The sequence below is a fragment of the Glossina fuscipes genome, unplaced genomic scaffold (genome assembly GCF_014805625.2).
Source record: "Glossina fuscipes isolate IAEA_lab_2018 unplaced genomic scaffold, Yale_Gfus_2 204, whole genome shotgun sequence".
Taxonomy (NCBI): domain Eukaryota; kingdom Metazoa; phylum Arthropoda; class Insecta; order Diptera; family Glossinidae; genus Glossina; species Glossina fuscipes.
In genome coordinates, this window is record NW_023998547.1 from 355,023 (window position 1) to 379,663 (window position 24,641).

General features: G+C 34.0%; 2 protein-coding genes across 7 annotated transcripts in view; one reads left to right on the plus strand and one right to left on the minus strand.

Moving 5' to 3' along the window:
• Positions 1–3,856, plus strand: part of LOC119641974 (xanthine dehydrogenase) — a 6,903-nt gene extending 3,047 nt beyond the window's left edge. The window contains exons 3-5 of the mRNA XM_038040908.1: positions 48–3,391; positions 3,453–3,620; positions 3,689–3,856. Of these exons, the coding sequence (XP_037896836.1) occupies positions 48–3,391; positions 3,453–3,620; positions 3,689–3,739 (3,563 nt within the window). The 3' untranslated portion in view covers positions 3,740–3,856. The remainder of the gene's footprint in view (positions 1–47; positions 3,392–3,452; positions 3,621–3,688) is intronic.
• A 2,267-nt stretch (positions 3,857–6,123) lies between these two features.
• On the minus strand, positions 6,124–23,436 carry LOC119641981 (cystinosin homolog). Of its 6 annotated transcripts, none has more exons than XM_038040923.1 (10): positions 22,821–22,924; positions 20,744–20,816; positions 10,783–10,937; positions 10,609–10,714; positions 10,350–10,532; positions 9,907–10,267; positions 9,670–9,840; positions 8,550–8,667; positions 7,764–7,866; positions 6,124–6,312 (listed from the first exon to the last, which is right to left on the minus strand). In XM_038040923.1, exons 3-10 carry the CDS (start codon positions 10,844–10,846, stop codon positions 6,219–6,221), a joined length of 1,200 nt encoding a protein of 399 aa, XP_037896851.1. In that variant the 5' UTR covers positions 10,847–10,937; positions 20,744–20,816; positions 22,821–22,924; the 3' UTR covers positions 6,124–6,218. The 6 variants fall into 6 exon arrangements, with proteins under 6 accessions (XP_037896851.1, XP_037896848.1, XP_037896847.1 ...); XM_038040920.1 differs by lacking the exon at positions 22,821–22,924 and adding an exon at positions 20,891–22,732; XM_038040919.1 differs by lacking the exon at positions 22,821–22,924 and adding an exon at positions 20,886–22,732.
• Between the last annotated feature and the right edge of the window lie 1,205 nt (positions 23,437–24,641).

A 24,641-nucleotide genomic window follows, 5' to 3' on the forward strand; every position in this document is an offset into this window, starting at 1 on the left:
TCTAAACGGCGTAAATGGGGAAAACAAGACAAATGGCGAAAATGATCCAAATAAAGTAAATGGTACGAATGAAAAGAATGATAAAACAAGAATCCATAGCATAAGTGATGCAAAGCATATGATTAGTGGTCAAAAAATTAAAGATATTGACAGTCAAGGTCGCCTCGTTGATAATATACTTTTTGAGAAAGGCGAGTTCATGCCATATGATCCCAGTCAGGAGCCTATTTTTCCTCCTGAATTGCAACTCAACACAAAATGGGATCGAGAAAGTGTTATATTTAAAGGCGAACGTGTTACCTGGTATAGACCGAGTACATTGCTTGAGTTACTTCAGCTAAAAATTGAATTTCCTGATGCTAAATTAATAGTCGGTAACACAGAAGTTGGTGTTGAAGTTAAGTTCAAACATTTTCTATATCCTGTTCTCATACATCCCATAAAAGTTCCCGAAATGGTCGAAGTTCGGGAGTCAAAGGAAAGCATTTACTTTGGAGCTGCTGTCCCGTTAATGGAAATTGATAAAATTCTGAGAGATCGCATTAAAGAATTACCGGAACATGAAACTAGATTTTTTCAAACTTCGGTAAACATGTTGCACTATTTTGCCGGTAAACAAATACGTAACGTAGGCTGCCTAGGGGGCAATATTATGACCGGCAGTCCTATATCCGACATGAATCCAGTGTGTACAGCAGGTGCTGTAAAGTTACATGTTGCTCGCCTCGAAAATGGAGAGATAAAAATACGTGATGTTCATATGGGGACGGGTTTCTTCACGGGCTATCGTAAGAATGTCATAGCTAGCAATGAGGTGTTAATAGGGGTACATTTTCCAAAGACTCTTGAACGTCAATATATGGTGGCTTTTAAACAAGCTAGACGCCGTGACGACGATATAGCTATAGTAAATGCAGCAATTAATGTATTTTTCAAGTCCAACACTGATCGCGTTGAGCGCATATACATGGCTTTTGGCGGTATGGCTCCCACAACTGTTTTAGCTCCACGTACCTCGGAGCTTATGATTGATCAAAAATGGGATCAAAACTTGGTGGAACGGGTTGCAGAAAGCTTGTGCTCAGAATTACCGTTATCCCCTTCGGCTCCGGGAGGTAATATCGCTTACCGCCGGTCGTTGGTTATCAGTTTGTTCTTTAAGGGTTTCTTAGCGATAAGTCAGAAACTCATAGACGCTGGCATTATTCCAGAAGACGTTGTACCCCCAGAAGAACGCACTGGTGCTGAAACTTTTCATACACCTGCTTTAAAGAGTGCTCAACTTTTTGAGCGCGTAAGAGAAGGTCAGCCTAAATATGACCCAATAGGACGACCAAAGGTGCATGTGTCAGCTTTAAAGCAAGCTACCGGGGAAGCTATATATTGCGACGATATGCCTCGTGCGGACAATGAATTATACTTGGCGTTAGTGTTAAGTACACGTCCGCATGCTAAAATTTTAAATATAGATCCTAGTAAAGCTTTAGCCATGCCAGGTGTTCATGCTTTCTTCTGTAGCAAAGATTTAACCGAACATGAAAATGAAGTTGGTCCGGTATTTCATGATGAACATGTTTTCGCTGCTGGCACCGTTCATTGCCAGGGTCAGGTCATAGGCTCAATAGTAGCTGATAATCAAAACATAGCCCAAGCAGCAGCCAGAGCCGTCAAAATTGAGTACGAGGACTTGAAACCGGTAATAGTAACGATTGAACAAGCTATTGAACACCAGTCATATTTTCCGGACTATCCGCAATATGTGGAAAAAGGTAATATAGAGGAAGCCTTCAAAAAAGCAGACTTTGTTTACGAAAGAACGAATCGGATGGCTGGCCAGGAGCATTTTTATTTAGAAACCCATGCGGCATGTGCAGTGCCACGTGATAGTGACGAAATTGAGATATTCTGTTCCACACAGCATCCTTCTGAGGTACAAAAACTTATCTCTCATGTATTATCGATTCCAAGTCATAAAATCAACTGCCGAGCTAAACGGTTAGGGGGCGGTTTCGGTGGTAAAGAAAGTCGTGGTATATCTGTTGCTCTACCAGTCGCTTTAGCGTGCTACCGATTGCGTCGCCCAGTACGTTGCATGTTAGATCGTGATGAAGACATGATGATTACGGGAACTAGACATCCTTTTCTGTATAAGTACAAGGTCGGCTGTACTAAGGAGGGTCTTATAACTGCTTGCGATGTCGAACTATATAATAACGCCGGATGGTCTATGGATTTGTCGTTTTCGGTTCTACAGAGAGCTATGTTTCATTTTGAAAATTGCTATAAAGTTCCTAACGTAAAGGTGGGTGGTTGGGTTTGCAAAACCAATTTACCATCAAATACAGCTTTCAGAGGATTTGGTGGACCACAAGGCATGATTGTTGGCGAGCATATAATACGTGACGTTGCTCGCATTGCTGGCAAAGATCTAATCGAGGTAATGAAATTAAATTTCTATAAGACAGGTGATATTACACACTATGATCAAATTCTGGAGACATTCCCCATAGACCGATGCCTTGACGATTGTCTTAGGCAATCACACTTTTATAGAAAACGGCGTGAGATTGAGGAGTTCAATAAAAAGAACCGTTGGCGCAAACGAGGCATATCGGCGGTGCCAACAAAATATGGTATAGCCTTCGGTGTATTGCATCTTAATCAAGCTGGATCCCTAATTAATATTTACTCTGACGGTTCCGTTCTACTATCGCACGGTGGTGTTGAAATTGGTCAGGGCTTAAACACAAAAATGATACAATGTTGCGCTAGCTCCCTGGGAATACCTATAGAAATTATTCATATTGCCGAAACATCTACCGACAAGGTGCCGAATACATCTGCTACTGCAGCTAGTGTCGGCTCTGATATTAATGGTATGGCTGTTTTGGATGCGTGCCGAAAACTTAATGAACGTTTAGAACCCATTAAGAAAGCCAATCCCAAAGGCACATGGGCCGAATGGATTAATGCAGCATATTTTGAACGTATCAGTTTATCAGCAACTGGTTTTTATAAAATGCCTGGAATTGGTTGGGATCCGGTCAAAAATCCTAATGCTCGGATGTACTCATATTATACCAATGGCGTCGGTATAGCCATGGTAGAAATCGATTGTCTTTCCGGCGATCATCAGGTGATTAGTACAGACATTGTTATGGATATTGGATCCAGTATGAATCCAGCTATTGACATTGGTCAAATTGAGGGGGCGTTTATGCAGGGCTACGGTTTATTCACTCTGGAGGAAATGATTTATTCCCCTCAAGGTATGGTTTTTTCACGTGGTCCCGGCACATATAAATTACCCGGTTTTGCCGACATACCTGGCGAATTCAATGTGACTTTATTGACTGGTGCAGCTAATCCCCGAGCTGTATTTTCTTCGAAGGTAAGAGAATATTTATTCGTCTCTATAGATAAGAAGAATATCATATTTCAATTATTTGCAGGCAGTTGGTGAGCCTCCTCTATTTATTGGTAGCGCTGTATTTTTCGCAATTAAAGAAGCTATCGCCTCTGCCAGGGAAGCTAATGGCTTAAGTAAAGATTTTGACTTACCGTCCCCTGCCACTTCAGCTCGTATACGTATGGCTTGCGAAGATAAATTTACAAAATTGGTACATTTTGATATCACCTAAAAAATCGTTATTATAATTTTTCGTTTCGAAAACTTTTTCATTTCTAGATCGACATGCCGCCGGTGGGCAGTTACACACCCTGGAATGTTGTGCCATAAATGATTGAAACTTTTTGCTTTAAATATTATATTAATTACATTCATACATATATATATTTTACTATATGCTATCAATCAATTGCCCTTTTAACGAACAAATAAAATTTTTGGTATAAAGTAGAGTAGTTTTTATATATATATATATATATATATTTTTTTTTTATAAAATATTTCTCGACGTACTCGCTTGTTCGTCTGTATCGATTGATGCCTCTGTTGGATCATTATTGTTTTCTGTAACAATATTTATATCATTTGGTACAGGTTCGTACGGTTCGTTGTTTCTGAAAAAGTTGATCGAGTAAAAACAATGAAAATAAATAAAAATTATTAGTTTATTAAAGTTTTATATAAAAAGTTTTGGACAATTAAAACAAAATAAGGGAGCAGCGTTTAAAGCTTAGTTAATATATAATTTTCTCAATAAATTTTAAGCGATTCCTTTAACTATATTTCGGTGTAAGCTGTTCAAGCATTGACAAGAACATGTTGAAATTGTCGCTATTTACAGGTCTTTCGAAGCGAATGCTTTGATCTCGAACGGGAATTATTTGCTTGATTTCTAAAAAGTGTATATTATATCCTACACCTCATGTGGTGAGCGGGTATATGAAGTTTGTGTATACAACACTCGAAAAAACTTATAGATAGATTAGTGTCTTACTAGCCTCATCTGTCCATCTAGCAGTCTTGTTTTTTTGCGTTCAACCTACGGCAATGCCAAGATATTTTCATAAAATATGGTAAAACGACATGTTTTGGCCCAAAGACGAACACTATTAAAAAAAGTCCGAATCGAACCACTTTCTTGATCATTTGCTATATAACGTCTTATATTTATTTATTTAAATTCTTACAACGCAAAATAAGTTAAAATGTATTATAGAGAAGAAAAATAACTAAAAATAAACATGAGATCAACATACATGGAAAGTAACCTTTTTTCAAACAGATATTAAAAATATGTTTAAGGAGAGAGCATAGGAAATCAGCATAATGTTGGAGAATTGCAGATGGAATGCCATCGGAACCACGATAATTACAAGGTTTCAACGTTGACAATGGTATAAACACTTCCTCTCCGGAAAAATGCTTAAATCGATTTATGATTTGAAGCTGATCAAGAATATATATACTTTATGATGTCTCTGATGCTTGCTTGCGAGTTGGTAAAATGAAAATATCCCCCATGTGATGGGTGTAAAAACAAAAGGGATTGATTATTGCCCTTTAAAGAGCATCGTGATGAGAACTGGAAAATTTATTGCCTACGCAAACGTAAAGCAAACGGAAAATTCAATGACTAGAACGTACACGTCCAAGCTTAAAAAAGGGAAGGAAGTCTTGTTTGTTTGTGGAAAATGAGTCTAATCCACGATAAAGACGAAGAATAATAATTATTTCATTTATACGTTATATAGCGCCAGTGTATTTATATATGTATCAACATGGATCAATCACGCAGGGGATGTCCCCTATTCGTGTCACACACGGTGATGGCCGGAAAGAGGCGATTAAAGAGGAAAAGCATGGTGTAGCGTTAACCTGGTGCACGTCTACCCAATCGGTTTGTGTTATGTCGTTACGAACTGAGTATTTTGTGGCTACGATTGGCTAAGGCAAACGCTATCACACTTGAGATTTGAATCCACTAACAAAGGCTTGATAGTCGATATTCTTACCTATTCGTCTACTCATGCGGAAAGTGTATTGAAAAATGTTGAAGAAAAAGCACAAAAATGCGATATAAAATCTAATAAAAAGATTACTTAGACGAAAAACTGGAATCGACACGTCACGTCAAGTCGTCGCTTTTCGTAAAAGGTCGGATTTTAAAGGGCGAATACCATCAAAGATATTCTTAAGGGTATCGGTTAAGAGAATCGCTTGCATTTATTTGCAATGAGAGATTACTCTCGTTTGCCCATTGTCACACCATGCGGATGCATTAGCTTTGAATAACCACGAATGCTTGAAAATGCTACCCGTGAATATCTTTGTTCGACCATCAAACAAATAGCATCATTCAGTGGATTGGAGAATTGAGGCCGACTTGCATATAACGGCAGTGAACTACTGAACATACTGTCATGATTGCTTCAATAGATAGCAATAAGTCAACAAAACAATTAATTAAGAGAAATGCGAAAAATCCGAAGATTAGAGAAACATATGAAAACATATCTAAAAATTCGAAAACAATTGAAAAACAATGTGATAACGTTTTATTGTTTTTTTTTTTGGCTTTGTTTTGGCTTATTTTTTTGCTTTTTTCAATTGATAAAAATAAATTTTATTTACAAAATATAAAACATTAAAAAAAAATATATATTAACAACTTTATCAAGGAATTTAAAAAAAATTTTAATTATTACAAATTAGCTTAAAAATTGAAAAATTATATTTCTATTATACTATAACTTATATTACATTAGGGAATGTGAGTGAGTACAGGTAGGTAGGGTCGTACAATTGAAAGTTAAGCTATTTCTCTTTCTCTAATAGGACTTGAGCGTGAAGCTGGAGAATATTCGGATACCGTAGTTTCGCTAGATGTTGTCTCGGTCGCATGTCTACAAAAAAAAAAAATATATATATAGTTTTAGATTCCGTAAAATGTAATGAAGACAAATATTTTGAGTTACGTGCAAGACAAGTAAAATGTCAAATTAAAAAAAAAAATATATATATATATATATGTATATATATATATGCATATATAAAAACAGGGTAAATATCTAAGATCTCTGAGCGAAAGTTTCCTTTTCATGGAATGTTAGTAAATGGATGAACACAGGGGCACATTATTAAGAACAATATGAACGCATGTTATTGAAATTTATGTGAATGGGTGTAATATAGGACTGGATAGGACTGGAAGGTGCTCAACAGGCAGTATAAGAAGAACACATTATTGCAAATAAATTCCGCCTCTTTTCTAATCGAACTTGAACACACTTGCAACCGTCATTTAGTGATCTACTTTGAAAATTTTTGTGATTATCATTACTATTACTCTTATTATAAACTCAATTGCTTTCATTGCAGTTGAATCCCTAAAGCATAAAGACATATATCACGAAGAGTTCAACAAAGATAAACGCGGTTTAATATAACGATGCTCAGCGCAAGTGGAATAAATTTCGCGTTACTATTCGCCGCCTCAATCTTCAAATAGAGGATAAGCTATATCTATCTTTGATTTTGTATGTGCCATGTTCCTTCCCACTTTCGTACTTTCTGCAAAGCCCTTCCCATATTTTTCCAAAATCCTAAGGTTTTTATAGCATTCTTTTAATTGAATATTATTATCCCATACATAATTTGTCGTACGGGTATACTAAGTTTATGCAGATATATATAGCAGCACCCATCATAAGTTGAGATAAACCCAGCTTTCATTACAACGATCAAGCTGAGCTTGCTTTTGGTGTTTAACCTACAGGTCGCTATTTCGATGAAATTTACTACACTGACATGTTTTGGCTCAAGGGCAAAGATATTTTTTTTTTTTTTTTTTTTTTTTTTTTTTATAGATTTGAATAATTCTTAAGCATTCAAGAAAGATATAAAAAGATGATGACGAACTTGGCAACTATACTGAACGGACGGACGGATATACAAGCAAACTTAGCGAAACCGATTGACAAACTCGTCTAGATTTGCCACACACGTGGGATCACTTCTACGTAAAATAAGGTTAGCATAAATAATATCCTAAACTGGTTGGTATATGTAGACAAAAGAAATGACTTAAGTGTTTCTTTATTAATTTTCCTATCTAAAGAAGCGGATTTATATCGTTACATACTAACATCTTAATGAATAGGTTCTTAATGGATTTCAGTTGTTTTAATTACCAATCCGTTTGTGCCGTAAATGACATGCATACCGCTATATACAAATGCAAAATGAAATATGAATACAAAAATGTACATATATTTCATGTAGATTGGCTTACTTCCGGCTATAGATTACATAAGCACTAATAAAGAAAATTCATTAAAGCCTTTCGTTAACCCACCTGTAAAATACGTAATGTTGCAGCATAAAGAAGACATCAAATAGTACAGAAAATAAACCCAGACCGAATTTCGTTGGATCACCGAATATTGAAGCCCAGTCATCTAAAGAAAGAGATTTGTTTTTTTTTATTTTTTTTTTAGAAACAAAAAATGTATTAACAGTATTTTATCAGATGTTACACAACAGTAATTTTCTATATTAAGTAGTCTAAGCAATATTGAATCCATTAGAGACATATATGAATTAAATGGAAAGGACATTTCCAAGTCAAAAACTGAATATATCTTGCATAACCTAGTATTTAATAAGATTTTTCAGCTTATGAGCACAGCAAGTACTTACTGCAACAAAACAAACAAAATGAAAAAAATAATTCGACTAATTTGCCTTCGTGAGTATGAACCCGTATGAACAACTTATGCAAAATTTGTAGCTCAAAATTCGCTTCTAAAGTTTGCTAATTATTGACATAAATGTATTGAAAACTTTACTTTTCTTCGTAATTCTTTTCAATTTTTTGTTCTTTACATTTTTTTTTTTTTCGTTTTTTTTTGCGAAAGTTGAGTTTTTAAAATTTTTACTTTTCCGTTAAAAATCTTATAAATTTGAAAGTTTTATTAACATCGTGTTAAGGTAAGGTAAGGTACTCGGTCGTGTTTAGTCAGAGTAAGAGGCTGCTTGGAAATGTACTTGTTTTATTCATTCATATCCATATATGACAAAGTAAGGGAATATATTATTTTCCTGACGATAAATATAAAACAATACTTTTTTTTTTACATACCATAATTGTAAGCATTTAAAATCATTTGCATCATACTTAAGGTACCACCCGTAAAGTCTAGTAAAATGGTACCGATGCTCCAGCCAACCGTACTTTTGCGGCGATAATTCATCAAAGCCTGTAAGTAACCGTAATAAAGAGTTATGTTGCTTATAAAAAACAATAAATGAAATATGTTTTAGTGTGAAGAGCAAGGCGCAGACTAAGTTATATTTTCAAGGACGGGCTATTAACCGAAGGATGAGGGACGTATTCATTTTATCAAAACGTTTGCAATGCCTAGAAGGAAGGTTCAGACGTCCCACAAAGTATATGTTTTCTTAATCAGCATCAAATTCAGAATCAATTTGAGTATGTCCGTCTGTCTGTCTGTTTAATGTTTATTGTTAACATTCTTTTGGTCGCAAGAATATCAAATTCGACAGAAACATTCAAAGTTCTTGCGCGCAGATTAGTATTAAAATTGAGCCAAATCGGTTGAAGGGCAAGCCTATAGTATTAAGTAAAAAATTCCGTTTTTCCAAAGGAATAAAAAGTTACCTTCTTGCTCATTACTCATGAACTACAGCAAATGGACAAAGTGGACAACAATTTGAACGTGTAATCTATGGGAAAATGAAATATTTGATCACGCGTACTCAATGTTACGGTATATGGAAGTTTCCTCAGCAGTCTTTATAACGCCTACAAACAAGGTTCCCTTAAATTGGTGTCAAATTTCGAATGCACATAAGCATATCCCAAAGCCGTTTTTTGCTAACCTACCATATTTTAAAAAATTGTTCAAAATAGTTTCCGGAAGAAAAGATCGAATTTTTTTTTGCTCTTCCGACACATACTTTTTTATATAGGTTCACGTGACATAATTTAGATTTTATCCTTTTTTTACGGAATGTATCCTATACGTGTAATACAATGATATTCGCAAAAAAAGAAGGAAAGGAGGAATAAGATAAGCCGAGGCCGTAAGCCGATCGGTGCGTGCCCAATCTATATAATGGCGTAATGTCTTCCTTCAAATTAATAGTTAATATATATAAAATATATATATATATAAATATATATATAAATTAAATATTCTAGAGTTTATCTATAATTGAAGCATTTCTTCTTCACTTACCTGAGGCACATATTTGATTATGGTGATTGTCAATTTAATATAACTGCAGTAATATAAAAAGTCCAACCAATGTATCACATTTGCGAAAGCTAAACTAGCGGAAATAATCACAATAAGAGCAAATAAACTCAGCAAAGCGCTAGCAGTTTTTGAAACACTTTGTTTACCACGCTGCAGAATAATGATTATATGAGAAAAATGCATAAAAATAATGATGCGATAAAAAAAATTACTTACTTCGTATATAAGGCACTGAGCGATCGTTATGATCGTAGCAAAGGCGGCATGTAAGGAGAACACAACATCGTTTAACAAGACGGGATTAAGACCGCGGGGATGACGTAACGCATATTCGGCTTGAATTGCAGGTATCCAATATAAGCCGCAATTGAAGAGACTGTACAAAGCGAAGCCGACAATATTTAGATAAACGAAATCGAAATTCAAGCCAATAACCGATTGTCGTCGGAAATTCGTATAGATTTGTGGATAGAACGAAACAGACCACGCTATAAAATAAATCCAACCGAATATAAATGCTATATAAATAATACTTCGCGAATTGGCCACAGTGATGCGTACAAAAAGTTCCTGAATACTGGAGAAAGAATAAAAAATTTGATATTAAGAAGAAAAATTAAATATAAATAAATATTACAAAAAAAAGTAATCAAACCTACATCCAAGTTTCGTTTGGTTGACTTTCGGCACCAATAACCAAATGGCCGGGATTTAGGCCAGTCACTAATACGGTTACATTTTCAGTTGTGTTAGCTTTGAATATGTGTTCGGTTGGTGTCAATTCAACTAAGTTTTCATGTTGAGTTAACAGTTTCGTTTCAACATCCTGATTAAAGGGTTCTCTAAGTAAATCAAACGATTTATTTTATTTTAATAATATTTAAAGGAAAATATTATTATCCATAGAAAAAAACTTACAAAAGTAAAATATCAAAACTATCGCTACCGTTTACTAGCACAAGAATATCATGATTTGATACTGTTAGACCAGTATGATTTAACGCCAGCGCTATTTTCTGAAAAACTGAGATCAAAATTTTCGATAACATTTTTAAGAAAAAGAAAAAAAAAAAAAAAATATTTATAGCTCACCCAGTATTAAGATACATGAAAAATAAATGCAAGTTTGAAAAGATCTTGAATTAAAAAATCGCATATTGACGTTTATTGTCAAGAGATTGTTTCCTGTATATATACGCAAGTGTTAAATGATCTCAATCGTACGCTTTCATAGTCAAAGTAATCAACTGTAAGTGGATTAAGAAGAAAAAACATTTTAGTTAGTATAGCAATATCCATATTATCAATCAAACAGCAAAGAACCGAAATCTTAGATCAAAAAGTTCCTAATTTGTGACATGGATATCAAATCTTAATTTAAATCTTAAGTAATAATCCTTAACTACGTCAGCTTCCAGATCAATTCCAAAACAATACCATGCAGTCATCACATCACCAACCCTAACAGCCTACCAAAAACCTTTTTTTGCTCATTTTTTGCATCAAGCGTTGCACCCTGTGAGACGGCACTCTGAAATATCAGGAAGGCATGTAAACGACTAGAGGTTTTTGGACACGTTCGATACTAAAATGTTTATGATAACGCCACAGAGTTTCTAATTGCCCTGGGAAAAATACCGTCTCAAAATATTTCTATGATTGTCCCCGGCACAACTATCATTCCTTCAAGCAGCGGGTTTTCATTACAGTACGGCTTATAGAGAATAAATTCCGCTTCGATTGGTTTCCTCCGCCGAAAAGGCAAGATATGCAGACATGCTTGGAATTTAACATGGATGCCGGGTTGGAACTTTAATTCCATGGTAACGGATGACACATGGATGGACAGTTACCGCTTAACCCGATGCTATGAAAAAAATTCAAAAGTGTTTGCCACATTTTTTGATAAATCCTGAGATTAATCAATCTTATTTAAAGATAGTGTTAGTTCTCTTGGGGATCTGGCGCATTCCACCTTCTCAAACTCCTAAACTCTCTGGAGAAATGAAGGGTGGGTGTTGCTGTGAGTTTTTTGGCTAAGCTTAAGCAAAGTCTTCATTCTCACTGAATAAGTTTGACTTCACTGCCACGTGTCGAGTCTCTATCTCGTTGTCCGTCTAACTATGAAATGAATTCTCCTACACGCCTCCTCTGTAAACTCTTTAATCATTTATTTTCCATTTCCGATAGAAATGAGTATATGACGCGTACATTACTTAATCGCTAACGTTATTGTGAGTTGCTAAGCGTTGGTGTTGTTGCTGTTATTTTCGTTTATCTTCCTTTTGCCGGTATATGTTCACGAGTAAGTGTTATAAGGCATAGATTAAGTTATTCCCTATCTTTTTTTTCACTTATAATATATAGATTTTCTTATGAGCCATAATAATATGTAGCTGGTAATGACTAAATAAATAAGATCTACGTATATAATTAAATTTTTTGTAATATTTCGTAATTGTAACTTCCAACGGATTGCTACAATTAATATGCTCCTTGAACTTTAGCAGAGCATTTGATTGCGTAAGAATTCATTTCCTTTTCTTATTATCAATTGTCTACAGTTACAGTATACTCCAGTCTTGTGGTCATTCCTAACTTTCATCATTATTAACACGCAACGCATATCAATTGTTTCGCGATCATTCAATAAAAATGTACCGCTATCTTGTTAACAAAATCAATTAAGCTTAATAAGATATCTTATTGGCACTTGTTGTCTCTCATAAATTATTTTTTATTAATTTTAATAAGGCGTTTTAAATGTATAATAAAAGTAAAATGCAAGTCATCCTGCACGGCTATGTGCACATAAAAAAGGTCGAATTCATTTAAAGTACAATTTTTTTAAAAGAAAGTAATTGAGTTTAAATATTTTTTTCAAATTGTTTTCGATAAATTTGCACAGATTTCTCTAAAACTAATCACTCGCCGAAGAATATTTGCATATAATGCCTATCAACAATAGAAGTTTCAACTACGCCTTTTCCTACTATGCCCTCCCCATATACCTAAGCGGCTAAATTAATAATGCAAGATTTTAAAGACTGAACGTAACCTCCTTTAAGACGTGTCAAAAATCTGCATTTACATATTGTCTCTGAAAATTGTCATAATTCCATCTGTACATACCAGCCTTTCAGTGCTTGTACGATCAGTAGCAATAAATCAGTTTTTTTGGTTTTGTGATCATAATCAAGGGTTTAATTCGCCTTATATGTGCGTGCTACCTAATATTTTTTCATTATAATCTACACTACGTATACCGCAAGGTGTAAACGGGCGTAACACCTAGAAGGGTTTAAGATAGACCCACCTTTTGTGATATTCAAAATTATTTCGTAAATCGAGCTTGTCTATCCGTCTCTTCGTTTGATGTGTGTCCAATGTACTTTTGTATTAAATCTATAGGTCGTAGTCGAACGCTATTGGAAATGACTCGGGTCGGTCTACTTTTTCGATCCTTCCCCGTATAATAAAGTAAGCCCTTATATGGGCAGGTGATATAATTTTTGGTTTTCTATGACGGAAACTGAAAAATAAAAATATTTTTGGGAAATAATTTAGATTGGCTAAATGCGGACCATATCATGTGATCCTCTAATGTGCATTATTATCAAAATGGGCGAATAACTGTATAAAGCGAAGTGGTATACGGTACCATTAACTACCGGTCCTGTCCGTCTATAATGTTAGATCCTTTACATCTGTTACGAATATATAATGTGAAATTTGTTATAAAAAAGTCCCTGTATGGGAAGTGATCAAAAAAATAAATCCGATCTGAATCGTTTTCAATAGCGTTTGCATTAAAATAGCATAGAAATTGCGACAACTGGCGCACAAACAAGCTTAGATCGATTCAGAAAGTGATTCCGAATCGATTAGTATAATAAAAGCTGGGCTTATTTCAAGTCCTTCTGCGCGCTGTGCGCATCCAAACAAACTTAATATACGCCTGTACCACAAAGGGCAGGGTGCAAAGGCAAATGTTCATTTTATATTGACACAGGAATGAAAAGGAATGACTGACTGAATTTCCTTCTGCAAATCGCTGCTGCTACTATAAGAAATCGGGCCACTTTTGAAAGACTTGATGACGGACGATAATCAGTAGATTACTAACGGGAATAATGAGCGAAATAGATCGCGGTTCAAGTTGGATGAACTGTCGCAAACGATGGCAAACGCCTAGCTTGACTCCTGGTAATATGATATTTTGTGTTTTTTGAGAATCAATATAATGCTGAATATAAGAAAATTTGCACTGCCTACGAATGCGATTTACTAGATTGAAAGTGCGGTATTTTGTTGAGGTAAAATTAATTAAATCCCCTTAAGATACTTAAAACGAGTTTTTTGTGCTAAATATGACACAATATAGTTTACTTTAGTTAGGGAATTTACTAAAAACGCAATAGCGGTTAAAAATGTATAATTTTATAAATTAAGTCATGTAGAACTAAAATACTTAAGTGTATACCTCGGATATGTGCGGCGTACTACATAAGCAGATGAGTTAAAGCAATAAACAAAAAATCGATATTAATAAGAACAGCACTGCTTTGTCACTTATATGCACAGTAAAGTTAAATATAAGAAGACTTGCTAGTAGACAAATGAAATATTCGCTTAATACATTCAGGTCATTGACTATCAAAGCAAAAATTGTGGCAGTTCTTTTACCTAGCGATAAATTTGGTTCTTTCAACTGAAGAAAATTATATTTAACCGATCCAAAAGAAGGAATAATGATAAATGTAATCTGCATAGAACATAAAATCCTTCAAATTTTTCGAATATACAAAATATTTCTTCCTCTTCTTCCGCAAAATTTTATCAATATATAATTATTCACGATTTACATCGTTTTCTAAGTGTATATATATATATATATATATATCTTATCTTTTAAGATTGAGTTAAATATATTTATTTAGAACACAATATAGATAGATCGTCATAAGCAGTTATAAGAAAGATTTTGAAATTGCCGAAGAAGGAGAAGAAGAAATATTTTGGATTTTCGAAATACTCCAGTTTTACTTGGCATCGTGAAAAATAAATGTCCGACACGACATATACATATATCATCTTTTTTAATATGCCTAACCGCCCAAAGGATGTCTCCATAAGTGAAAAACGATGACGCTAAAAAAAGATTTGGGAAAAGAGAAACATCAAGGGAGTGTAGCCGCACTTTATATTGTCGGTAAGCGTTACACCCTTTACTAGCGAAGCACACAATGTAGCTTCGATCAAGTGTCGCCTACCGCATTGAAATTGGAATCTGCGAACATCGAACTAATAGTGATGACCCTTCAGTACCTATCTGCACTGCAGCTCATATCTTATATCTAAGCTTGCCTTGTCACCTTGACCCCGTTTCCATTACTTATCTCAAGCGTTTCGGCTGTTGATCAGATAGACCGATTTAGAAGTTCACACTAATCACAAGAGACTACTTATTTATGTATACGTGAAGAATGTAGAAAACTTGAGTTATTAAAATTTTTACATCCATTCTCTGTAATGGCCGCAAACTGGGTTTTGAATTATTAGAATAAATTTCAACCATTAATAGATCTGGGACATATTATACTTTCTTAAATAGCGACTAGTACGTGGTTACATTCATTTATTTTTGTTCCATTTTTATATTCATTTTATTCATTTTTGGCATACTATTATATATATCTTATCAAATATATTAAAGAATCGGCATAAAAATCGCCAAATTTTTCGTAAAGACAAAAACATTGGGTTATGCATGGTTGACTCATTTCATTCCAGTAAATAATAAATAATTCGATAAATACTTTGAAATAATTTATTTTTCAAGATTATTTCCGGATTGGCCAACATTAAATGGATTAAGACTGGGTCTAATAAACTCGAGTTTAACGAAAATAGAACAATTGTCAGACAAGCTATCGGAGAACGGATTCAACAGAGAACGGACTAATCAAAGTTGTGCCTATTATCAGTTGATTCGAAGAAACGATTTTTCTCTGTGATCATTACAATGGCGTTCCTTTATATATCGAATTGTTCATTTTAGAAAGTATTTACTGTACATATGCGTATGTACGTAAACAGACCTATAGAGAGAGTTTATGTTACAAATGAAAGCAAAAAAAAAAAAAATCTTTCCTTAGGGTCACTAACTGGAAAGTTTTCATAAAAGTTAAAAATTACATAAACCGATAAAGAACAAAAACAAAAAAGTGCATATTTCCTCACGCGAAGGTATGAACTTTAAAGTGAGAAGAAATGACTGATTTGGGTAACACATTTAAATCTGTGTCATTCACATTCAGATTCAAATGTTTCGTTAATAAGCTTTTTAAACGATTTATGAAATACATGTGCGATTAGTTTTGTCATAAATTATTATATAAAAATTAAATACCATAAAAATTTTAATTCAATTTTAATATATTAGGGCGTTGGAAACGTTGTGGCACATTTACATAATTAATAGACATATTTCGTTTTAGTTTATTATGATGTCATTTGTAATTATTATTAGAATTCAAAGTCAAGCGATTTCTGATAAAAATACATTATATGTCATCCTTTTAAAGACTATCGTGACCACTTTGCTATACGCATCCGTTAAGCCAAGTAATATCTGTTAGACATTAGCTATACATTTTTCATATACTTAACGGAATTTGTTATCCTCACTTCAAAGCAACCCATTAAGCCTTTTTCTTTACTTTTACACTGATGGGCCAGTAAAGCAATTAATGATCCTAGGTAGGGTATTTTTCGATAAGCGCGAGAATATCTCCTCAACAGTTATAAGGGAGTGAAGAAGTGAAAGGGCTAACTTTCATGCATTCAGCGTAGCCAGTCAGCTTTCCTGCAGCCAAAGTGTCTACCTTCGCTCTAAATAAGGCTACCAATGTATCAAGTGCCATCATACCAAACTTTATCTACCACGCTGCTTATCCTAACCTTAACCTTAACCTTAACCTAAAAAGAAGAGATTAAGTCGCTTCGAGATAGGTGGAAAATGTCCCCTACTTTAAAAAGTATTCTAACATAAATGACTTGAGACCCTGCGTTTGATCTGTAGCGAACATCGATTCATAATATTTTTCATAATTTTATTTAAAATTACAATTTAAGTATTCTATGTAATAACTAATAGATCTTAATTAGGTCCCAGCTGCAAACTTTCGAATCAATAAAAACTTGTAGCATTTTTGTATTTATTTATCTAAAGATTTTCTCATGCGCGACTTTCCTCGTCCTAACTTTCCTATCATCCTATTTCTTTAGAAAGGTAGAAGTAACGCGCAATAAGTGCGTCAAGCTAAAAAAAAACAAAATTACTCTATAAGAAAATGAGACCTAAAGATAGCAAATAAACGTTTATACTGACCGTCATATTAATAGCACATCAACCTCAGACATGTTGGCTCAGCTATATTAAGTGCAATATTAACAAAATTTTGAGCGAATTAAATTTTTCTGCTCAACATCACAATTTCTAGAAACTAAAACATACATACATCGAATGCATGAATATGTGCGCTACGTTTTACTCAACGCCCCTATTGATATCATATTAAAATAATTAAACAGTTTTTTTTTTTTCCACATTAATATTTGTAAAGACATGCGAACGTTTCAATTTATGCATGTGCATATCAATTCATGGTGTGCGCCGGAATATGTTAAACAAAAAATTTATTGTTAATAGCGGATTAAGTAACAGAATGTCGCTAAATCATCGCGGTTTCAAATATGAGATTAGTTTTTCATTTGTTTACTTTATACATATATAGCAACAAAAAGCAAAAAAACAAAAAGCAAAAAACAAATTGCAAGAATTGCACTCGATTTACAACGAACTTTTCGATACCTACGACTTATGTATCCTTCTTTTGTAATTACCTTTGAGAACTAGAAGAAAGCAAAAATATTTTGCGTTCAAACATAACATGCTTTGGAAGCATGAACTAAATGCCACACTTAGTGTCTTAGAACGTCCCACGAAGGACATATGCTAACATAAAAAATGGATTATAAAACAATTCATAAATACCTCAGATTATTCAGATTCGAATTACGAAAAGTCCTAAACGACTAGAAGCCATATTTTCTCTCTCTCTCTCCCTCGGTATCGGTATCTTAAGCATCACTTAAATATTGCAAAATAGTTTATCAGCTTCGCGTCACTTAGCCGAATGGGATATCTTCACTTTTAGTTCTTCGCTGGATTTGGAAAATGTTCAATGCACAGTAGGGTGGCGAGAAAGTTCTGCCGGATTTGTTGCTTGCCAGGTGAAGGCAAATAGATAGAAATTATTTAGCGGGATGTTAAAGAACTACCATGATTAGTCACTTTCGAAGTGCATAGCATTTTGGGCGATGAGTCTTGCGAGACCTAATCACACCCATTTGTACGTCGAAATCCTTGTAAACATTTGCACAAAATTTTAAATTAATTTCTACTGTATATAACATATGGGTGATAACCTATATTTAATGGGTGCAAAGACGTGCCGAAGCTGTCATTTCCACGTAGTGATGCTGGACAACGATCATTGACCGGCGAAGAAGAGTGTAAGGCTTGATTATCTCTAACTAAATACAAACTAACTGAAGCAAGACCACTTCAGTTGTAGAGGGCATGGAGCAGCTCAGGTCAGCTGCATACGCCGATGCGTATATATATCTTGAGAAAGGATAATTTGAATTTGGCTAACCGGGATTGTATGGTAGATCCAAAGGAGAGCGTGATTTCGCTTAAAGTAATGCTAAAGGCTCTATAGCTAAGCTTCACGGGGGTCAGGCGCCACTTATTATCTATCTATATGTAGAGGAACTTCTTATATGCGGAATCTTGTAGACTTGTGACTGTTGGAAGCTGCCCTTTGGAAATTATATGGTTTCGATCATTCCATAAAGCGTATAATTACATAATAGATAATAGGCCTCAACATTTCCCAGAGTAGATTTATTTGGTCGTACCTTTTCAATCAATCTGATACTCCAGTTGCAGTGGGCGAACTTAGTTGTGAGGTTTGTGTTACTCACGCATAAATAACGCATTTGTCAACGGGAACCGTGTAAGCTTTCACGTTAAACTACTAGAAATGTCTGTATATAGTATGGAACTCTCTTTTTATTAGTTGCTTCCTGTTGAGGATGATTTTTAAGTCTAGAAATTAAGGACAAGAGTGTAAATTTATGGCCTTTTATTCCAATTCTTACAAACTGAGAGCTTCAAACGTAGATCGTCGCTTAATTTTACCTACATTGATCAAGACAATAGGGAAGCGGTTCACAAGCTTGCAAGAGCTCTCTTAAGCTTTGGACGAGAGAACAGAATCCATCGATGATTCTTCAAATCTTTAATCCATTGAGAATTGTTTCTCTTGGATTTGGACCCACAAATAGGTTAGTCAATTTCAGTTCATCATTTTCAGTAATAATTTTAAAAAATATAATCGCTCATAAGGATTCCAACGTTTATCGATATGCGCTATGGATCTCTACACACAAATTTAATATATCTTTCTTGCGGTAGAGCATAAGAAAATAAAAACGAGTAAAATCGGTTCTCTTATCAACGTGCGAAATAAATAATAATAATAATAATAATAGAAAAAAAATAATAGGAAAAAAACAGGGGAATACCAATAGATCAGGTCAAACTTTTATTGCTGCCTGGCTATAGTACAACAACCAAAAGGAAGCTTCAGAGAGACTACAAAGCGCATGTATTCTCAATTAGGATCGGTTTAGCCGTGTCTGTCCATCTGTTTGGTGTGTCTTGTTGATACTCTTCTGGTCGCAAAAATAAAAATGACTTCAAATTTGATGGAAACGTTGGAAATTCTTGCACACCAGGTCGCTTCGAAAATGAGCCAAACGAGTTAAGGGACACGAAGCCTGTTGGAGCGTATGAAAGAAAAGAATTTTCCTACATGTTTGCTTAAAGTTCTAAAAAAATTTGATAACCTTAATAATTCGAATGACAGGCAGAAGAGCTAAAATGGCAGAAAGCTATCTGCAATCTTATGAGGATCGAAAATATATACATTTTAGCGTACATGTATGTGTTACAATAAATAGCAAACCTACATATAGATGTGAAAAATTCTTTTTCACCAAAATGAACTGATTACTTAATAAATTGCAGTTCCGGTTTACCTGTTGCCTTCCTTCACTTCACAGAGATTCAACAAAACACAAAGCACTGACTGTTTACGGCAGACGTTTACTCTAAACTGTTTATCATTTATTATATGTATGAAAGAATAAAAATCAACGGAAAATGTTGATGACAAAAAAACATGTTTTGGTTTTTTCTTAATTTGATAAAATATATGTATATATATACACACAACACATATATATGAATGAATGCCTTACGAATGCCAAATCGATCAACTCTTCACGACGAAAAAGTAAAGATGGATGATAAACATTAAACATTTGATTGGTACACTTTTTCTTTGGCAGCGATACAAAACGATATTCATATCAATTTGCTTAAAAAGTGTTTTTGTTAAATAGTGTTTTAATTGATTTCAGAAATAAATTATTAGTATTAGGCAAATTGATTTGTCAATGAAAATGAAAAAAAGGAACAAAAAAAAAAAAAAAAACCGAAAATAGAGTTAATCGATTTGGCATATCAGCGGTTCATATATCGTGGTGATATATGCACTTTTAATGGGAATTTATATCATTGAAGAAATTCCATATTCCAAATATGTATATGCCGCCGTCACGTTATTTATTTATTTTTTTTTTCATGACTTTTTATCATCAACTTTTTTAAATAATTAGTTTAATAATAATTTCTTCTTAGAAATGGACATACAAACAAACATACGCACATAAATGCATTTGTTGTATCTATTCTCTTTAATCTGAGTTACAATTTAATTGAATTATTTCTTATTAAAATATGTTTTCATTCGAATGTATGTTTATTACGTATTAAGTTTAAAGTTATGCCTAATAAATGCGAATTTATCGAGTAATTAGGTCGAAGTTTTTTTTAACTTTGTCTTTATTTACTTACTCGTCGTCTGCTTATTGGATTTAGAATTCAGGTACAGAAAATATCATCATTATGAAGCTTTCAGCTAAGCTAACTTGAATTATAAAAAAATTGTAAAAAAGGCAAAATAATAAATAAATAAATAAACAAATAGTTATTTTACTTTACTCTGTCGCATTTAGATCTCCGTCCATAGTTGACTATCGCTAAAACTTAATAATCTCTCGAAAGAAATTATACTCGTTTCTAGCTATACTTTGCTATATAAATACATAAAAAAATGGCGAGTTTTTCTGGGGACTTTTCTCTGATTATAAGAAGTGTATTAGCCCCTCGTAAATATATCCAAGCTTGCAAGTTTAATTCGATAACTCTTTGTTGTTGGTTTGTGAACGCGCTTGACAGCCAGAACGACAAAGTAATTATCAAACTAAGTTAAGTTAAATCCCATCCCAGGTACACAAGTAATGCAACGAAATAATAATTATCTCTTTTAATATGGTGAAAGGTAAAATAAGATATGGATGGGTCGCAACGTTTCATACGTTCTACATATGACATTTGTTTATTGACTGACAGCGACAGATGTGGCATTGGTACACCGTCGCGAAAGAGTTAACTATATTAATAAAGGTCTATCAGTATACTTTTCATACTTTTCATGAAAAAACATTTTTTTTCAAGAATCTACATGCATGATCGCAGCATCGTATAGAGTTAGCTATTCATTCGGTCACTGTGTTTCCAACTTAAATTAGTAAACATATAAGTAATGCTAAAATGCCAGGGATTAGATATTGTTATTATGCTTTAATTGGCCTTCCAGACTTGATAATTTTATGAATTAATGAGTTAATGTAAATCAAAAATGCTTATATAAAGATTTCATTAGTTGCTGTACGTCACGAATCGTCGACAAATTCACTTCGAATATTTGAACATGAAACATTAATCAAAAAAAAATACATATTTCAAGATGAAGGATTTTATCTTATCTTTACTGGCTTTGAGAATGTATAGTGTGCATGCGCGAGGAATTGATACGCACACATAAAGACATTCGAGAATGTATGCGAGGAAATGCGGGCCGATAAAGATTTTGTTAAAGAAGCTCTTGGGTTGAGGGTTGACAAACGTGCTGCTCGGTAGTCAGACGTCTGCTCAGCCAGGTGCCTAAGCATTCACACGTAGCCCGTTCAACGATCCTGTGTATAGATGTACGTAGGCGTTTTACGTAGCGTGAAGGCTAAACATTACCTCTGCGCCCCACGGGGTGGTTACAGTGTGTCTGTGGAGATGCGTAAACGAGCTTATCTGCCTTTTTTTACGTCCGCAGACCGTAAAAGATTTTCTCACGGTTAAGGCTCATTGCAGCGACTACGAAACTGCTAAAAGTCTCAAAGGACAAACCTTTCGGTAGAGAGACGCCTGACAATCAGGCAACTGTAAGCTGACGGACTCTTGGGTAAATTGAAAACTGAGCAGACAAACGCATCTCGATAACAAGACAATAGAAGAAAGTCTTGTTGCGAAGTACGAATAGACAAATGCGTGGATAGCATATGAGCACAGAGATTTCTGTGTAGGGAGAGGTAAGGAGAGGTGCGGCAGATAGGCACGTAAGCTGATAAATATAAGAAAATTGAAACCAGCGAACAACGTAACTTAGCCTATAAGAAGCTTATAATAAGACAGACAACAAATTGGACTGACAGCCTAGCAGGCTGGAGAAAACCGATAGACTGATAGACAGGTGACTGCCTAACAGAAAAAACAAATCCCGCCGAAAATTTTGCGTTAAGCAAGTTCCTAAGTACTCGATTCACCGGTTGTTACCAATAGAGGGATGAACTTAACACAAAGTCAACTAACTATTGCTGTAGTGAGAGACTTTTCTATTTTAAATAATCGCAAATGATGTGCGCGTGTGTGAAGAAATTTTATAGAAAAAAACTCTAAGGATATTTTCCTCAAAACAATTTTTTCCAACTTAATCTACGCTAAACAAAAAAAAAAAAAACAAATTTAAACCAAGTAATTAATTTTGTTCTAAACGACTTATTAATCGTTTCCAAGAGTAAGTTAAAAAGAAAAACACCTGTATATGCAATAATAAAATATTTCAATGCTAAGAATGCAGTTAAGATTGTATTAAGTCATAGAAAGATTTGCTAAAATTAATTTAATAAATACTATGATAATTTTAACTAAATATTGAACGCCGCGAAAATTAAATGTTTCAGTTAAAGTATTTTAAACTAAACTAAAAAAAAAAGAAAAATCATTTTGGTAACAAACCAATAAATATATATGTTTTTTTTTTTAGTTTATAAAGAATTTAATTAACTTTAGATATATTGTTAGAATTCCATGAGATAATTATAATTTTTTCATGTCACGACAAGAAATTTTATAATCCACTATATACATATATATATATATATGTATATAATTTTTTTTTTTTTTTTTTTTTTTTTTATTGTCAAAAAGCCAAAAACGATAAGAAAATATTTTATAACATTTAAAAGAAAAGTATTCACGTTTATAAAACTATGTAAAATATAGATAGATAACTTTTCGTAAAATAAAGTAAATAATTTTGTTTAGCTATTCAATGGCTAATAAAGTAAAAGTAAATGTAAATGAAAAAATTTCAATATCACTCGTCTTACATATGTTATGAACGCCTTAACGTACTCGCGTTGACTGCTGGTTAATTGGAATTGAAAAATCGTATAGCCCAATGTAAAAACAGTCATGCAAACATATACATATCTATACACATACACACACACGCACTTATTCATATACTTACAGAGATATGATAGATTCAAATAACTAACTGACCAAATGCGATGTTCATCATAATGCACATATTAACGAAATGAATCAATGAATAGACAGACGACGACTTATTCTATTACGCTCACTACTGTTACTTACTTAATTAATAAAGATAGTTTAGTTTACCGGCTTTCGTGTTTATATTGCAATTAAGGAATTCCTCTTCTCATCACTCGAATGCAACTAAAAGAGAGATTTTTATGTACTCAGTATATATGATGAAACGAGAGAAAAGTCTGTAATAAATTCTGATAATTATGTTATACGGAGAAATAACATATATGTATGTGAAAATTTGGCACTGTCATGAAAGTGCTAGGAAAACTAAACTATTTGATAGAATTAGACGATCAGCGCTCATGGAATATGCAAACGCAGATGTCACGTAGATCAACATGAAAGCATAGGAAGTGAATAGGAAACCATATATAGTGCGGAAGCACTAAACACGAGTCACACGTAGCTAAATCAGAGGGGCCTGATGATGCTGCATCTACTTCACTCGAGTGTCGTTATTCAAGATAAATTCCTAAATCACCTGAGAACTTTCCCTATTCTGCTTTTAAGTAAATTGTACTTATATATATATGCATATATTTATTGCCCACAAGTCATAAAATAGGCGTGGGCAGCTTTTATATGTGGCAATGCTTAACAATGAATTATCTGTTGGCTATCCTACTATATTAACCCTTTGCACCCGAACGGCTCCTCTCGAGCGCCATCCTATTCATTACTGCATCTCGAACGGCGCCCGGGAGGCGCCATTACTATTTTTGATAATATTGTACGTTAAATAGTGCACGCGTTGTAAATTTTATTACTTGGTGCGAGATTAGTTCGGTATATATCAGATGGTGGACACTTAGATCATTCAGTCTGAACACTATAAAAAAATCGTGGCCAAATTTTTGATGCTCTGTTAAGTGAAAACACTGGTAAGTAAAATCGAAAAACCTACTACCTACTACTCCATACTAAAAATGGTTCAGGTACAAAGGGTTAAAGAAGTAAACATCAGAGAGTCTTAATAAAATAATTAAATAAAGTAACATTGTTACGGAAATCCCAAATC

Bases quoted from the DNA above. Each gene is read 5' to 3' on its own strand.
- LOC119641981 (XM_038040924.1), bottom strand. From the start codon at position 10,846: ATGCGATTTTTTAATTCAAGATCTTTTCAAACTTGCATTTATTTTTCA. The intron at 10,533-10,608 runs GTAAGTTTTTTT...TGATTTACTTAG, and splicing joins AGTTTTGATATTTTACTTTT to AGAACCCTTTAATCAGGATG. The intron at 10,268-10,349 runs GTAGGTTTGATT...TTCTTTCTCCAG, and splicing joins CAACCAAACGAAACTTGGAT to TATTCAGGAACTTTTTGTAC.